Source organism: Apodemus sylvaticus, chromosome 14 (genome assembly GCF_947179515.1).
Source record: "Apodemus sylvaticus chromosome 14, mApoSyl1.1, whole genome shotgun sequence".
Classification (NCBI taxonomy): Eukaryota; Metazoa; Chordata; class Mammalia; order Rodentia; family Muridae; genus Apodemus; species Apodemus sylvaticus.
In genome coordinates, this window is record NC_067485.1 from 54,905,668 (window position 1) to 54,924,159 (window position 18,492).

Genomic DNA, 18,492 nt, shown 5'->3' on the forward strand with positions numbered 1-18,492 from the left:
TCTATTCATGACGGGAAGCTGGAAGCCCAAATCTTATGCAGGTCTCTGTAGATGCTTGTGTCCATGACTGCAATTGCTGTATCATATCTGGATAACAGAATTTTATGATACTTTTTACCATCCATTGGCATTTAAATTATTTCCATCCCTTCTTCTGTGATGTTCCCTGAGTCTCTTGTATATATGTGAACAAGTTCATGTGTGTTTCTGTCGGATGTAGAAGTTCCATTCGGGGCTGAATGCTCAATAGTCATTTTAATTTTCATCTAATTCAAAATATTTACCATTATTTTCTATTTAACATCCTTAAGGCTCAAGAAAGTATATAGACATAGAATGATTGTAAATGTTTCTGGGATATTTTATTGATGACCCAACAATGTATAGCACTGAAATTAGGATAATTGTAGCCGCCAGCAGCCACATGTAAACCGGGTATAGCTCAGTCGGTAGAGCATGAGACTCTTAATCTCAGGGTTGTGGGTTCGAGCCCCATGTTGGGCGCCAATTATGTAGCCGCCAGCAGCCACATGTAAACCGGGTTACCTGTTGAGAGAATTTTGGGGTTATAGGGAAGAGGGACGAAAAGAAAGTGCGGCTAAGACAATGTTCACTGATCAAAGCCGTAAACTTTAATGGCGCCAGACCTTTTAACAGTTTGGGCAAACCCTTCCCCCCAGACTCCAGGCTGAGTTCCGGTGGAAGTTGTCTAGCTTCTCTTGGAGGTCCTCGTCTTGACTGCTCCGGCAGTTGGGTGGGTCACCTGCTTAATTCAGGAATTCCTAGACCTGGAGGAACAATGAACTTAACCTTTACTACGAGCGCTCCACCCTAGGTGGAGAAGGATCCTGGCTTTCTGGGAGAAGTTAACCTTGACCAAAGTCAAACTCTGACCAAGTGAAAGACTGCCCCAATATGGCTCTGTACAGATAATTACTTAAAATTTTTGAAATTTTATGTTTTGTATATGAGTGTTTTGCCTGGATGTATGCCTACATACCACATATGTGCTTGGTGCCTATAGATTTCAGAAGAAAGTGTATTATGCCTTTCAACCTGGAGTTACAAATGCCTGTGAGCTGCCACTTGGGTATTAGGAACCCAAACCAGGTCCTCTGCAAGACCAAAATATGCTTTCAATCACCGAGTCACCTCTCCAGTCTGAAATCCTGGCAATTATTTCCATCTCTTGAATATATATCATTTCTTAGTGTTGGAAGATTTGAACACAAGGAAACTCTCCTTTTTGTAAAACATATATTGAATCATTATAAATGATATAGCTCTCACTAAAAATTAGAACTCCTTCTTCTTGCCTAACTGCATTTTGGGATCCATCATCTGTCTTCTCTGTATCCCCCTACCCTAACTCCCATTTATCACCATTCATTTCTCTACTTTTATGAAAAGACTATTTTCAGGTGTTTTTCTATTAAATGGGTGAAAAAAAGTAATAACTTGTTTCATCTGTCTTATTTCCCTTAATATAATTCTCCATATTTCCATCTATGTTGTTGGAACATTTCAGGCTTTCATTCTTTCCATAGCTGAATAGTATCCACCAGTTGAGGAAGACTTACATTACTTTCATATTTAACTACTACATGCAGTGCTGTAATAAGCAGAGTCCTGCACATTTCTCTTTGATCTCTCTGATACTTCCATTTGATCTTTTCCTTGCACATAGAAATTAACTGTTGCTTAATTTCTAAAATTTCAGTATTTTCCATATACTATTTGTTACCAATTCCCGTTTAAAGCATCAAGGGATTAGGGAATACATTTTCTGTGATTTCAGGGGTTTGTCTTTCAGTTTTAGCTTTCTTGCCTAGGGGTGTGGTCACTGTTTGTAAACAATGCTTGCACTGTGGTTTAAGAGTTGATTAGGACTGAGGATGCAGCTGAGTGGCAGCTCACTCACTGAGCATAAGCGAGGCCCTGGGCAGAGGCTTGGTTCAACCTCAATTCAATGAAGCAACAAAAATAAATGTTAAGTCAGATCAGATAAATGTATTGTTTAGTATTCTATGTATAGTGTTACAATTTTGTTTCACAAACTCCCAAGAAAAAGGCTTGTACCTTTCTAAAATCACAGTTATAGTTTTGTGTGTCATATTTTCTCTGTTTGCAGTTCTTCTTGGCCAGTACGAACCCTCCTTCGTTCCCCTGCACCTCCAGATCTTCCATCTTCCACAGTCCTAGCCTCTGCAGCTGTTCTGGGCTCTGACTCACCCTTAAGTTATTCAGGTTTTTGTTGTAGTGACAAAATTCCTGATAAAAATAATTTAAAAGTGGAAAAGTTTACTTTGGCTCCCGGGTTCCATAGCTGTCTCCACTGAGTTTTAAGCTATTGTGAAATTCAGCAGCATGGCACAGGACATGCAGGGGAGCAAAGCTGCTTCTTCCACAGAGCCAGGAGATATAAAGAAGAGCCAAAGAAAGGAAACCAGAGAGGAGAGGGTCCTGTAGACAAGGCATACTCTTCAAGGATATGCCCCTGTCATCTCATGTCTCCAAATAGGCCCCATTGCCTCCCAATAATGCTGTCACATGACTAATCCATCAGTTGGATGAGAGCCCTTATGAACTTGTCACTTTCCCAAATCCTCAACTCTGACATTCTTGGGACCACTCCCTTGGGAGGCATTTCACACTTAAATCATGACTACCATGATAGATTGTCCAGATACTAGATGTTCTTTCTAGTCTCCTGTTCAACCTCGGATACTTCTTATTGTTTCTGTCTCCCTCATCCTGCTCAGCCTCTGATGCCCCATGCCAGGTTGCTCCACCATTCCTGAAGTCCCTTCACCATGTCCAGGCATCTTAGTCAGCTCTCAGTAATGTCTTCCTCATTACTCAAGTTATTTCCCCCTTGGCTTGAGTTCCAAAGCTTCGTTTAATCCCTGCCTACAATCTGAGACTTCATGACTATTTTCTTCTACACTCAAGACATCCCTGCAGCATCACTGTTGGTCCTAACCCTGTACTGGGCTGTGCCCTCTACTCTCAATGACTTCTCTGAGCCTTTGTTGTGCTGCAGGGCTGGGGAAGGGAGAGGATTTTTTTTACTGTCATTTTTGGAGAATATTGAAATCTAATTTGATAATTTTTCTCCCATACTTTTAAAATGTTATCCTGATGCCTTCTTGCTCTTGTTCTGTTGAGAAATCAGATTTCATGTACATCATGGGTCTTTATCCATAATGTCTTCAGACTTAATGTTTGTGTCCCCTCAAAGTTCAGATGTTTAAATTTAATCCACAGTGTGAGGGCAGTTGATAGTTGAACTTGGGAAGTGGTTATATCACGAGTTTGAGGTTTTCATGAATGGAACAAGGGCCTCTTTAAGGGGTCCCTTGAAGCTCCCTTACCTCTTGTGCAATGGAAGAGTACAACCTCTCTGAACCAGGAAGCAAACTTGCACTGAGTTCCAGTCTGCCAGAGCATTACATTTAACCTTCTTAATCTTCAGAGTTTTGGAGAGTCATGCTGCTTAGCAGTCAGCCCAACTTCCGGCTGTCTGCTATTTCAGTCAGAATTGACTCAGGCATAGCCTATTTTCTTTGTTAAATTCTTTGTATTTGGATTTCAGCAATCCAAATTGGAATTCAGTAATCCAAGGATTACTGAGATCCTTGGACCTGGAAATTGATGTTCTCCATCAATTTTAGAATGATCTCAGTTATTACCTCCACAAATATCCATGATCCTCCCTCCTTAGTACTCCAATTATACAGTTATACATATACTATTTTATTTAATAACATTCCATAGGCACTTGATTCCTGTTTCTTTTCTCTCTCTCTCTCTCTCTCTCTCTCTCTCTCTCTCTCTCTCTCTCTCTCGAGTTTCTCTGTGTAGCCCTAGCTGTCCTGGAACTCACATTGTAGACCAAGTAGAAATCCACCTACTTCTGCCTCCCAAGTGCTGGGATTAAAGGCGTGCACCACCACTGCCCGGCTCTTCTCTCATTTTTTGGTCAATATTTTTCTCTTTGAAAAGTCCTTCTTTTTTCCATGGGGAAGCCTTTAATGATCTGCCAGTTCACAATGCTCGTCCTTTGTCATTCCTTTACCAGTATGCTGTAAGCCCATCACATGAATTCTTTATTTCTAATAATTATTGTTTTATTAACCTAGAATTTCTATTTATTCTTTACACACATTGAGGGAAGACAGAGAGTTAAAATATACAAATTGTTCTTCATGAGCAAGGAATACTTATTCAGTGGGCTATAGAGGTCCTAGTGTACAAATAAACCTCACACAGCCCTGGAAGAGGTATGGATAGGCAATAGATAATCCAAGTATATGTATCTGTGTATATATATATATACACAGATACATATACTGTGTATGTATAAATGTACAAATAAACCTCACACAGCCCTGGAAGAGGTATGGATAGGCAATAGATAATCCAAGTATATGTCCAGTATATATATATATATATATATATATATATATATATACACAGATACATATACTGTATGATGTATGTGTTATATATATATATAACGTGTACAGCAGTAGCTGTCTATATATCTACTCATTAAATTTTAGGATAAAATCAATGATTATTTCCTGTAGGGGAAAAGCTGCTTAAAGAAAATTCAAGTAATTAAGAGATTATGAGTACAGTATGATATAAAAAAGTAGAATATTATTTTGTTATTTGGAGACATGGAAGATATGCTAAAGCCCAAGATCAGAAAGTAAATAAGTGATAGACCCAATAATGTGAAATATACATAATGAAGAAGAATTAAGAAGGAAGACAGTGAGTCAACTGCAGCTCTACCACAAGTGCACTAAAACAGAAGGATGGAGCACTCATAGAACAGAAGGATGGAGCACTCATAGAACAGAAGGATGGAGCACTCATAGAACAGAAGGATGGAGCACTCATAGAACAGAAGGATGGAGCACTCACAGAGCAGAAGGATGGAGCACTCACAGAACAGAAGGATGGGGTGCTCAGCTGCAGCTCTACCACAAGAGCACTAAAATAGAAATATAGAGCACTTAGCTTGCATTGGAGGAACTTAGGCAAGCTATGGTCCACAAGAGGAAACACTCTAGAATGTCACCTGCTCAAATTGGGAAGACAGAGAAACTAGAAAAGGTCTGTAATTTCATAGTTTCCAATAAAATAACTTGTTAGATGAGAATTACAAAATTCTTGGACTACAAAATAGATGGGGCAATTCAGAAAGCACCTGTCAGGGTAACCTTTCCAGCGTTCACTGTGGAGAGCTCCAAGGGTCATCAATGTAATTAAACGGTAAGCTTAGCTTTAGAAGCTGGATGATGAAGCATCTCTTACTATGACATTTTTATAAAACATGCAAAATTATTGTTTCAAAATATATTGATTTTTTTCTAGAAAGAACCATTAGTCTTACCCATGCCCATGATACAGAACAAATTGTTTATATCTGTGGCCTTGGTGGTCAAGGAAACCAGCTAGACATCTTTCAGTCCTGGTAATGTTAGTACAACACAGGAGACCAGGAAACAAACAACTGCATATTTTTCATATTTGTATGTTTTGTTTGTGTTTTTTTGTGGAAAGGGATGTGGAGATAAGGTCTTGTGTACTTAAGGATGACCTCATGTACTATGTATCTGAAGATGACCTTGGACGTCCAGTCTTCTTGCCTTGATCTCCCAGTACTGGAGCTGCAGCTGTATGTCACCAAACCCAGTGTTGCTATTAATTTTTCTTAAAAGCTGGAAACTGAATGCCTAGTCATCTCCCTAGAGCTATTATTCTACAACAGTTTGATTTTCATCGTAAAGCAGAAGATTCTGAAAATGTACAAGTCAGCTTTGTGATGTCAGTGATGAAAGTAAAAGTCACCACTGCTGGAAACCAACTCAAACTAAGTTGACAGTCAAATTTAAGAGCTACAGAAAGGGTGTAAATGTATGGGAAATGGTTATGTGTTTAAATTAATATCACCTTGGAAACCACCATTGCTCCACAAGAAGCAATAAACTCATAAAGAGAATCTTTGTAAATATGTGCTCAGGAGGCTTGTACTTTGCAAGTATGAGATTGACAAAGGAATGTACTTGTGTTGGGAGAAGATTTTCTGGTTTGCTGAAAAAAGAAACAAGCAAAAGCTGTCTTGTTTCTGATCTGATTAACCAGTATCCTAGGGTGGTAGTCACAGGGCACAGAACATGGCAAGCCTTGTAAGGTGCTTCTGTTAGGTTGTCTAGTTATTGAGCAAGAAAGAACATAGAACCACAGGCAAAGCACTGTGCTGAGGATTCAGAAAAGAATTAGACCCCTAAAAGAGGTTTTTTAATCTTTATCTCCCTTCCTTCCTTCCTTTCTTTATTTTATTTTATTTTATTTTATTTTATTTTATTTTATTTTATTTTATTTTATATTTCGTTCGGTTTTTGTTTTCCAAGACAGGGTTTCTATTAATAGCCCTGGTTGTCCTGGAACTCTCTGTGAACCAGGCTGCCCTTGAACTCAGATCCACCTATCATGCTGTGATTAAAGGTGTGCGCCATCACCACCCAGCCTGGTTTTACTTCTGTATATTTGTGTTACAAATCCAAGCTGGCCCGGAACTCCAGATCCTTCTGCTTCAGTGTCTGGAGTCTGAGATTTTTCAGGTGATTTTGATACAGACCCTGAGCATCGGGTCACACTGGCACTGCTAGTGGAGAACATCTGTCCTGCGGTCAACGGCTCCCTCCTTCACAGACTATGTTTCCCTGAAGGCCAATTAGCATGCAAGCTGTCCTTCTTTGAAGATCTACATTGATGAATTCTGTACTCTGTATAAGTAAAGATTACAGGGGCTGGACCATTCTCAAGTACTCAGCAGTTAAGACATGCTGCTCTTGGAGAGGACCTAAAATCAATTCCCAGCACTCACATTGGCTCAACCATCTGTAATTCCAGCTTTGGGTGGATCTGTGCCTCTGGTTTCCAGGGACACTTCCACTCATGTGTACCTATCTCCTATAATTAAAAGTGAAACAAAAGTGTTCAAAAATTATGAATATCCTTTCATTTTTAAACTCTGAGGTTTGGATACCGGAAAACACTGAAAATATCTGAGCTGTCCAGAGCATATCTTTCTGTTAAGGTCAGAAAAAGTGACATTCTGCCTGTATTATTATTATTATTATTAATTATTATTGCATGGAGTCTTGAGTAACTCCCGCCTCAGCCTCCCTGTGCTGGTCTTCACAGGATGCCTCACAATGCTCAGTTCCAACCTGCCATCTGGCTTCAGCTCACACGCTGTACACAGATCATCCATTGACAGTCTATTTATGCCACATTAGTGCATTCTTGTGAATTGAATTGGTGATGAGGATGTCATCCAATGCTCCTAAGAATTCTGAAGCAGTACCCAGAGTCTGTAAGCACCAAAAAGCTGTACTGTGCCATTCAAATACTGGCTTGATGAACTTAGTTTAAGCATGAGTTACCGTGCTGTACAATGTTTATTCAGTAGCTATCTTTTAAAAATATACATAGAACAGGATTTATCTGATCAATTAGTGAAAATGCTTGGGCCAGAGGCTCACAAGAAGAAGCCTATTTTCATCAGCCCAGCCATCCTTGGTAATGAAAGTTGAATGTATTTGTTATTTTTGAATGCCTAGTCCTTAGTGTTTAGTAAATATTCATGGACTTTTATGAGCAATTGTTTGAATAAGAGAATTGGAAGGAATAAATTGGTTTCTTGAAAAAAGAATACTGAACTCAGAAAAAGGGCTTTAATACTACCCAGGCAAACAGGAAGCCATTGGAGGTGGTTTAGTTCCAAAAGGATCCTTGGATTGTGAATTGTTCACTAGGCTTGATGAAAGCTGGAAGGAGGTTGGTAGGAGGGACAGAACACACATGCCTAGGTTGCTGTCCGCAGGGAGCTGTGCAGAAGCTTGAGCATGGCTTCCGGGGGATGCATTGTAGAAATGTGAGTGGAGAAAGGCTGAACACATGAAGCTGAGGCATGTGGATTCTGCCACAGAGCTGAGGGCACAGAGTGAAGACAAGGAGCAGGTGACGGACAAAGGGACTGTGGCGTGGAGTCAGTGACTGTCAGCCAAGGATGGAGCAGGCCAGGGATGGGGCTGGCTTGTGGGGTTTGCTTCTCCTGACTCAGTCCTGGTGTGTGCACGTGGGCTTGGTATTTTCTTCACACCATGCTATTCCTCCTGTTCTACCGAGACTTTTAAGACACCAGTAATGAATCACAACCCTTATTCGTTATAACTAAGTAGAACTCAGGAATTTCTGAGGGGGACAATGGATCTCCTTTTACAATGAAGGGTGAATTTTTATAGCTAATTGTAAAGTTTTGTCTGGGAAGAAAGATGTTGAATTTATTTGTGTGTGCATGTGTGTTTGCACATGCATACACAGGCATATATATGTATATACATATATGTATATGCTCCCGAGTGTGTATATGTGAGTGGGTGTTTAGAGGCTAGTGGTTGCTATAGAATGACTTCCTGGATTGCTTCCTTCCTTATTTATTTTTAATTTTAGTTAACTTAAAAATAGATATATGCTTATATGTTTGTGTGTGGGTATGTTCCAGAAGAAAGGAGTGGTTACTAGGAACTAAACTTGTGTTCTCTGGAAAAGCAGTAAGTGTCCTTTAGTGGTGAATTATCTCAGTAGAAGGAGTTATTTCTTAAGAGTTCATTTCTAAAAATAAAATGAAAAAAAAAAAAAAAAACCAAGCTGGCTTCTATTTTGTTATAGGCTGTTAGCATCACCCATTGGACAAAGTTGCCCAGAAGCCACTTGGAATTGTTGGGTAATATTTATCCCCTGGCAAACATCTCAAATAATAAAGAAACATAGATTTCTTAAAATATCGACTTATGTAAATGGAGATTTGAATGGCATTTTAAAAGCTAGGATTTAGTCTGTTTGGGGCTAAGAACTACATATGCTCAACTGAACTGGAGACTAAATGTCACAGGAATTGGGACGGTTCTTATCTTTCCTCATCTGCTTTGAGTTTAATGCATCCCCATGAACAAAGCAGTGTTTGTGAAGGATATTAAGGTTTGTTTGGCCTTGTCCTCTACCCCCAGTAATCTGTGGCCCTTCTTGCAAGGCTATGTTCCCTGGACTGATTGACACATGAACAGAAGACAGATGGTGCAGAGATGACTCTCATGATAATTCGTTTTTCAGCTAGTCATGAAGATATTTTGATTACAGTATGTTTAAGTGATTACAACACTGTCGGTTGTGCTAGGCTTGCTGGGAAGGAGCAAATGGAAAGCATGTTATGTATTGTTTGTGCCCAACAAAAGATGCACTGTGGTGTGATGATTTTAATTCCTAATGTCAAACTAAGACGAAAGGAGATTAAAATATGTCGTACCGTAAGGTAAATCAATTAAACACAGACCACAGGAAATGATAACTACACAACTCTGAGGCATAAATATTTTGTTTTGGAGAGTACTATGTGAAAGAAACCCGTATTTTTACATAAAGGTAACAGTCTCTGCACAGCTAATTAAGACATCGTGTGGCTTGATTTTAGTTTACACTAATCATAATTATCATTCAGCTTACTGAGTCATGAATGTGGAAACTGAAATCACAGGGCTTGAGCATTCAATCGCATAAGTCTATATAGTTCTGGGATATTGATCTAAAGAGACCCCAGCAGAATGTCTAGGCCCAAACTAGAATTGTGTGATTAAAGGAGCTATGTGAATGTTCCTATTTGTTTAAAGCTTACAGTTCACATTATTGTTTTTGGCTTCTCCACAGGATAATTGATCGCTTAGATGGAGTCCGCTTATTGTGGTCCCTGCTCAAAAACCCACACCCAGATGTGAAGGCCAGTGCAGCGTGGGCACTCTGTCCCTGCATTGAAAATGCAAAGGTAGATGGGATTGCAAACTGGTCTCTTCTAGAACTTCTAAAAATTTGAATCGTGTCATCACAGGCTACTCATTTATTTGGACTTACTTTTGGTCAGATTGATCTGATAGAAAAAAGCTGACTAAATATTTATAGTAAAGTGATTTTTAGCAATGCTTTCTTCTGGTTGTTTCGAAAATATCACATAAAACTAGACAAAGGTAACAGCAAAGTAGCCTTGTCCTTTTCTAGGAGATGAGAACATGGCTGCACTACATTTTCTGTTGCTTAAGGAGAGGACACAATGGGGAACCTTGGCTGTTTTCCCAGAGTTACAGCAATAGCAACAGCAGGGTGTCCTTGAAAAGGTCACATAACATTAAAGGCAGGATCAAACATTTATTTGTTGAAAAGTAATCTATTTATTAGTTACCTTAGTTTTTCACTTGTACATTTTGATTTTTTCAAAGATCTCTTTCACCCTGCTTTTCTGCTTTGTGGCACTGGAATGGAATCCGGGTCTCATACATGCTTCGAAATCTGTTTTGGTAGAGTTGTGCTCCGTTGGAGCTGACCTACTCACTCCTTCAGCCCCCCACTCCCCATCCCCCACCCCTGTAGCTTTGATTTTAGGTACTTGCCTCTAAACCCAGCCTGCTTCTCTTACCTTTACTTCACATTTCTCTTAAAGACAGTTGCCACTGAATGTTTTAATTCAGTATTAAAGAATTACTTTCTGTAAAAATTTACTGTGACCTAAATTATGATCCTAAATATGGGAAACTGAGTTGTGAGGTTTGCTAGGAGTAGATTTTGATTTTGCTACTATAAAATGATTATAAAAGAGCTCAAGTGTTCACCTAGAGAAAAATGGACAATAGGATAATAATTAATTAATACTGCTTTATATGATATAGCAATGCAAAATAAATTTATCTAATGGGTTTGGCAATGTCATAGCTCATAAAATGTATTAAAGCAAGAGACAAGCTGCAGTAGATGTATAATACGATTTCTATTAAAATGCCAACAAATTTTAATATAAACTTTAAATATTACTTAGGAAGGAAGAAAGCCTATTGGTAAAAATTAATACACTATATGCTTGTAGGATAATTCTTATCAGTTCCTTCAGCTGTCATCCCAGCCCTTCATTCATTAATATTCATAACTATTAAAACAATAACCAAATAGTTAAGAAAATTTAATGGTATTAAAATACAAACCAAGATTAGCAGGACAAACTTTAGAGGACACAGAGATAATGTAAGGTGTAGAATATACATTTTAAAATTTAAAAACTGAATATCCATGGAAAGATATAAAGGAGACCACTAAGTCTAAATATATTGTTACAACAAAGTTCTGAATACTTGTATACAAACTTAATCATTCTATCTCCAGATACTAAAGCAACTATACAAAAAACAAAACAAAACAAAACGAAAAAACACAAACAAACAAAACCCCACTAACATTAGGCTTAAGGGTTCTTTGGAAAGTCAAGTGTGTTAGATGGTGTTTTGCTGGGGCAAACAGGTGAAGGAACATTTGTGTTGAAGCAGACATATGTGAAAGGCTAAGGCAGACTCGTGAAGGAACAGTTCCCTGAAGCAAACACAGGTGAAAAGGTGTTCTGCTAAAACAAGCACTGAAAGGGCATAAAGGATGCTTCACTAATAACACACATATTGTAAGACTCGGGAGTCTTAACTTACTAGAGACCCCCTGAGTGAACCACATGGAGACAGGAATCAATGCAAAAAGCAAGAGGAATTTTACTTGACCCAGCATGCTGGGGTCGCCCTGCACATGGGGAGAGAATGACCACAGGCAGCGGGCTGCACAGGTCTTTATACAGCCCTCAGGGCAGCCACCATTAAGCACAATGTAATTGGCAGAACAGTGTTACCTTTAAACTAATTGATTGTTAGGGAATGAGGTAGGTGGCCAACGGTCTCTAGGCCTTCCCTAGCTGCAGGGACCTCCCTGTGGTCTGAGGAATGTAATTTAGCCTCTTCCTTCTGGGAGGGGCAAATGTTCCACGACCTTTCCAAAGTTCCTGAGCTTTCCTTTCAATATATTAGTCTGCCTTACACTGTGTAGTTGAGCTCCATTTGTTGGGACTCCAAAGAAATAAAGGCATCAAAAATCTTCTGGTCTTTTTGCTCCTTCCTCAAACTGGGGCTGATTGGCAGAGTAATGTGAACTGAGACATACTCATGTGAAGTATGTTAAGTCAGACATGCATGCTAAGACAAGACCCATGGTGAGACAAGCCCCGTAGAAGACATATGATGTTTGGAGGGATATAAGCAGGACTCAGTGGACAGTAGTGGAGGCTGAGCTTGGCTTGCTGGTACAGCTAGCTATGTAATGCTTGTTGGTATCATGTCTTCGTGCATCTTTGCTTTGCTGAGTGAGGCACAGCAGAGAACTTTTCCTGGTGACCCTCCTGGTACCTTTTGTTGACTCATGTTGAAGCTGAGGCCTGGCTGTCTGTTGATTTGTATTTGCTATCCTGACTCTACCAATCTGGACTGCTGGTATCTGTGAAGTGTTTGCCAGTAGAGTGAGCTGCAGATGCTGACCTGTGTTCTGAATTACAGATTTCCTGAAAACACAGATGGGCGTTCCTTCAAAGAACCTTCCTAAACAGGTCTACTTCCCCTGTATCCGTTCTTTTCCACTATCTCTGGAGGGTGATAGGATAAAAGGGAGGTTAAAGCATTTAAGAACCATCATTAAAAGTAAACCTTGGAAAATTTAAAAATAATAGCTTCACAACATTTCTTTTGTAATTTTTCATTACTTCTTTGGAATATTTTGTATAATATGTATTTTAGTTCTATTCATCCCCTCCTTCAACTTCTCCCAGATCAACCTCCTTTCATATACACTTAACTTTGTGCCTTCATTTTAAAAAACCCATCAAGTCCAATCTGTGCTTCCCATATTGTCCTGGATGTGTGACCCTTGTAGGGTTGACCTACGAGGACACACACCCTTGAATAAAATTTACTCTTTTTCCCCTAGCAGCTATCAGCTGTCAACAGCTCCTCACACGCTTGTGTGACTTCATGCCCTTCTCCCTTCTATGTGGCCAGAACTTGCATGCTGCTATGAGTTCAAATGTGGAACTGCTCTTCTGTGTCCAGAGAACATGATTTTCTTGTACTCACCCTCTGCCTCTGCCTCTTTCTCCCACAGTTCTTCTGTTTCCTCTTCCACAAAAATTCCATATCTTTAAGAGAAGGAAATAGAATTTAGATGTTCTATTTATGGCTGACCATTCCATAATTTTTTGCTGTGTTTTAAGCAGTTGTGGATCTCTGCATGCATCACCATCTACTGAAGAAGGAAGCTTCTTTGATGAGAGTTGAGGTGTAAGACCCCAAAAACCGAGGGTGGCCCAGCACCCCACACCCCGGAAGGCGACACCCAAATCACTCACGAGAAACGGTCTCAATGCAATAGCATGAGGATTTCTTTATTCCAGAATTCTGGGTTCCATAGCTGTGCACCACGCAGGGTCAGAGGACTATGGACCCCAAGTGCGGAATTGAGACAGCTTTTATAAGTTTACGACAAAGCCCACGAATCACAAACCAATCATTTCTTAGCATGGAGAGCCCGCGAAATGCGAGCCAATTGATTTGTACCACTCTATAGTTTTTAGGCCAATCAGTTTAAATTATTGGAGCCCACGCTCAGTGAACCAATTAGTTTCCTATAATGTCTACAGCTGTGTGAACTCCTGCTTGGGGTAATGGCGTAAGTTTATAGAAGATAAGCTTAGCCCATTTTCAGTTACCCTATGGGGCCAGGATCACCTATTTAAGGCCTTTCTGCTAGGTCTAAACAAAGGGCAGGTTCTGGAATGTGACCTTTTACCTAATTTCTAACAAAGCGAGATAGCATTTTAAACTATTGATTTCTTGGGGTCATTAGAATTAGGCTGTATTATTTTCTATCCTTTCGGAGGCATGCATTAATCTATGAGTACAATAAGTCATTAGGAGGTGGTTTACTACTGTGTACATTTAGCAGAAAAATAGTTGTAATTTTTCCATAAGGCCTATGATCAGTCTAGCTGCAGTTTCTTTGTAGCTATCCAGTAGCCAGGAAAGGATAGAAAATAATAAAGCCTAACTCTAATGACCCCAAGAAGTCAGAAGTTTAAAATGCTATCTCGCTTTGTTAGAAACTAGGTAAAAGGTCACATTCCAGAGCCCGCCCTTTGTTTAGACCTAGCAGAAAGGCCTTGAATAGGTGATCCTGGCCCCACAAGGTAACTGGAAATGGGCTAAGCTTATCTTGCTTCTGTAAAATGCTTACTCCATTACTCCTAAGCTGGAGTTCACGCAGCTATAGACATTGAAGAAAATAGGAAACCAATTGGTCCACTGAGCGCAGGCTCCGATAATTTAAACTGATTGGCCTAAAAACTATGGAGTGGTAAAAATCGATTGGCTCGCATTACGGAGGCTCTCCATGCTAAGAAATGATTGGTTTGTGATTCGCAGACTTTGTCGTAAACTTATAAAAGCTGTCGCAATTAGGCACTCGTGGTCCACAGTCCTCTAGCCCTGAGCGGTGTATGGCTGTGGAACCCAGAATTCTGGAATAAAGAAATCCTCATGCTATTGCATTGAGACCGTTTCTCGCAAGTGATTTGGGGTTTCTCGCACGCCTTACGGGGTGTGGGGTGCTGGGGCACCCTCGGTTTTTGGGGTGTCTTACAGTCACAGAAAACTGGTTATACCTGGAAGGAGGCTGGGGATGAAGTAAGATGGAGAGGTGAGAGAAATAATGAGCCAAGTCAAAAGTTCTCATCAAGGCTCAAAGTTTAATGTTCTGCTCTGAGTACTTAGGGGGAAACCCATGGACCCATCCTTTGTTTTCAGCTGGATTCTGTTGCTTTGTTTCAGCTGGATTCTGTTGCAAAACAAGCTCAGTGGGCAGTCTGCTTCTGCAGGTAGTTGCAGGTGGGCAAGGTAGACTTCCACCTAGGTTGAAAGACCCCACCCAGGTCAGTGGAAGACCCATTGTAACAAACAATTGAGGTCTGTTTAGCCCACTCAAGGCTGGAGGAAGGGCACATTTCTTGGCCCTGATAAGAGTGACAGATATACTTGCTCAACTTGTGGAGCAAACTTCAAATCCTATCAGAAAGTAGTTAGTTACGCCAGTCCATGTGTGTCCTTATTGCACCAGTGTCTTGCCAGACTAGTCATCATTGTAGTTCTTAAGATTTTACATCTAGATAAAGTTGATGATTTCTCCTCTGCTATCATGCAGCAACTTTCAGCAGTATAAGAGCTAGTTTGTAGGAATGAAGCTTCCAGGTTAGTGGCAGCTCAATTTATCCACCTTCTGATTTGAGCTACATATAGTCCTACCATCATGCTCTGGAGCTTAACCATGAATGCCACCAATAGCCTGTAATGATTGAGGTATATGGGACCTTACTGGCCAACTTTCTAAAAGAGATAACCTATTCCCAGCACTGGGCTTTTAACCTATGGTATCTATTAGGAGCATTTGTCACCCTGTTACAGAGGAACTCCATTTACACTCTTTTTATAGTGTATTTATGTTTGTATTTCAGAAACTTCTACAATAGAAAGTTTCCATATATGTGTATTTATGTGTTTTTAGAAACTTCTTCAGTAGGTTTCTGATGCTTTAATGTGATTTATTCCTTTCATACCCATCCCAATTTAACTCTTCCTGTTTCATTATTTTCCTTTAAGTTTTATACCACTGCATTTTATTTTCCTTCCCTTGAAATGCCCCCCATGTCCCTTTACTGATTTTTATGACCTCTGTAGGCATTCCAAATGAAACATATATCTGAAGATTCAAATAGAACATCACAGAATGAGGAGATTCATATTTGTCTTTCTGGGACTGGGTTAATTTTATTGAAAATAATTATTTTCAGCTATTGCCATTAACCGGTACATTTTATATTTTCATTTATATTAGCGTTTGAGTAACACTCTTCTGCTTAAGTGTACCTCATTTTTCTCATCGGTTGATTGCTATCTAGGCTGTTTCCATTTCCTGACTATGGTTAATTGAGCAAAAATGACCGTGGATGAGCAAGTATCTCTGTATTAGGTCATAAGAGCTCTTCGGGTATATATCTAAGAGTAGTATAGCTGCATCCTACTATTTTTAGCTACTGGAAGAAACTACACATAGATTTCCATAGTGGTTGTACCAGTTATCACTTGCTCCAGTAAATAAATTTTTCCTGTTTTGCTACATCAATACCAGCAGTTGTTAGGATTATTGTTTTGATTTAGCCATTTTGACTGGGATGAGATGAAATCTCAATGTGGTTTTAATTTACATTTCTTTGATGGCCAAGTATGTTGAAAGCTTAAAAATGTTTTCCAGTCATTTGTATTTTATCCTTTGTAAACTCTCTGTTTAGTACAATGCCCCATTTTAAAACTGGAAATCTTGTTTTCTTAATGCTCATAAGTTTTTTGTTGTTTTGTTTTTAATCCCTTATATATTCTATATAGTAACCTTCTGCCAAAGTATAGCTGATAAAGGAGTTTCCAGTCTATAGCCTGCCTCTTCACTAGAATTAAAGTCTAATTTGCTCTACAGGATCTTTTCAATTTAATGAGGTCCCATTTATTAATCATTGGTTTTAATACTTATGCTAACAAGAGTCCTATTCAGAGAATCCTTTACTATGTTAATAACTTTGACTATTTCCTACTTTCTCCTCTACCATGTTCAGGTATCAAGTCTTATGTTGCAATCTTTCCTATATCTAGAGTTGAGTTTTATACAAGGTAATGTATAAGGATTGAGTTTACTTCTTCTATATGTAGCTGTTCAATTACCAGCACCATATCTTAATATGTAGTCATTTTTGGAGAAATTTTTTTGGGCTGCTGAGAAGACTGTGTATTCTCCTTTATTTGGGCATTCTGTTAGGTCCATTTGATTTATGATATCGTTTAATTCCATAGTTTATTTGTTTAGTTTTTATCCAGATGATCTGTCTATAGGTAAGAGTAGGATATTCAAATTATTTACCATCACCATGTTGAGGTTAATCTGCTATTTTATCTCTAATAGTATTTCCTTATGAAATTGGATGTCTCATTTGTTGTGTGTATATGTTTATGAGTGTAATATTCTGTTGGCAGGTTTTTCCATTTAATGAGGATTAAATTGTAATTTTTTATCTATTTTATAAGATATTAAATTACTTGGCCTCCTTTCTTAGTTATATTTGTTTGAAGCAGCTTTTTCTGTCTTGTTTCTTGTCCAATTTCTACCCCACTAATAAGGAATTTAAACCTTTGATATTGAGTTAAATTTAAAAGATATGCATTAATTTCTGTCTTCTTGTTGATTTTTGGGGTGTTCCTCAGGTCTCTTTTGGCTCTTTGACATAGTTTATTCATTCCCTTGTGACCTCTAAGGTCTGATTACTCTTTTTATACTGAAATAGTTTTTTCAATATCTCCTGTATAGCTGGCCTACTAGTTTTATTGTGGAAAGTTTTATCCTTTGACTTTAATGACATTGATGGATATAATAGTCTGGGTTGATAGTTGCATTCTTTCAGAGCTTAGAATATATCTTTTCTGGCCTTTATATCTTAAAGATCTATGTTGAATAATCAAATGTTATTGTGATGTGCCTGCCTTTATAAAATGACTTGAATTTTCTTGCAATTTTCTATATATTTTCTTCATTTTATGTTTTTAATAATTTAATTATAATGTGCCATGGAGAATTTATTTCTGGTCTTGTCTAGTTGGTATTCTGTAGGCATCTTGTATGTGGCTGGACATCTCTAAACTCTAAGCATGGGGAATTTTGTTCTATAGTTTTACATATTCAGATATTCTCTATGTTGTTATTTCTTCTTCCTTATCCTTCTCACTTCTCCTTCTCTTCCCCTCCAGAAATTTAGAGATTAGGTATTGTCCTATATAATTCCCAAACTCTCCAATATTCAGCTCATACTTTTTAAATTTTCCCATTGACTTTTACTGAGGGATCCAATTCCTCTCTTTATTCTTTCATCCCTGCTTCTATGTTTTCATCCTGTTGGTGAGGTTTTCTATTGAGGATCTTCAGTTACTTTCTGAAATTTTCATTTATAGTAACTTTTCAGTTAGGGCTTTCTTCAATAATTTAAATAATCTTAGATTGACTTCATTATTTCATTCTTATCTTTTTCTTGTTGATTTTTTATCATAGTTATAAACATTTTTAATTTTTTGTCTGGAGTTTCTTATACATATTTTCATTGGGGGTCATTTCTATGAGATTTGTAGTTTTGGAGGATATACATCATTTTTAGATGGTATGTGTGCATATGTGTGGTGTGTTTGTGTGTGGTGAGTGTATTTGTGTACATGGATATGTGTATGTGTGTATCTTTGTCTATGCGTATGTATGGTGTGTATATATGTGTGTACATGTGTGTATGTATGTGTATGTGTGAATGTGTGTACGCATGTGTCTGTGTGTTCTTAGACCTTGAGACTTAGAACAAGTTTTCCTTGGATCATATTTAGTGGTTGAGTGTCCCAGATGAAGAGCAGACTGGCATCTTGAATGTCCCCA

At 38.7% G+C, this 18,492-nt stretch overlaps 1 protein-coding gene and 1 non-coding gene across 2 annotated transcripts in view; both read left to right on the forward strand.

Moving 5' to 3' along the window:
* Positions 1–18,492, forward strand: part of Odad2 (outer dynein arm docking complex subunit 2) — a 181,148-nt gene that overhangs the window by 74,340 nt on the left and 88,316 nt on the right. The window contains exon 16 of the mRNA XM_052157531.1: positions 9,787–9,901. Coding sequence (XP_052013491.1) covers positions 9,787–9,901 — 115 coding nt within the window. The remainder of the gene's footprint in view (positions 1–9,786; positions 9,902–18,492) is intronic.
* Trnak-cuu (transfer RNA lysine (anticodon CUU)) lies at positions 435–507 on the forward strand. The gene has a single exon. It is a non-coding gene; the product is annotated as a tRNA-Lys (tRNA).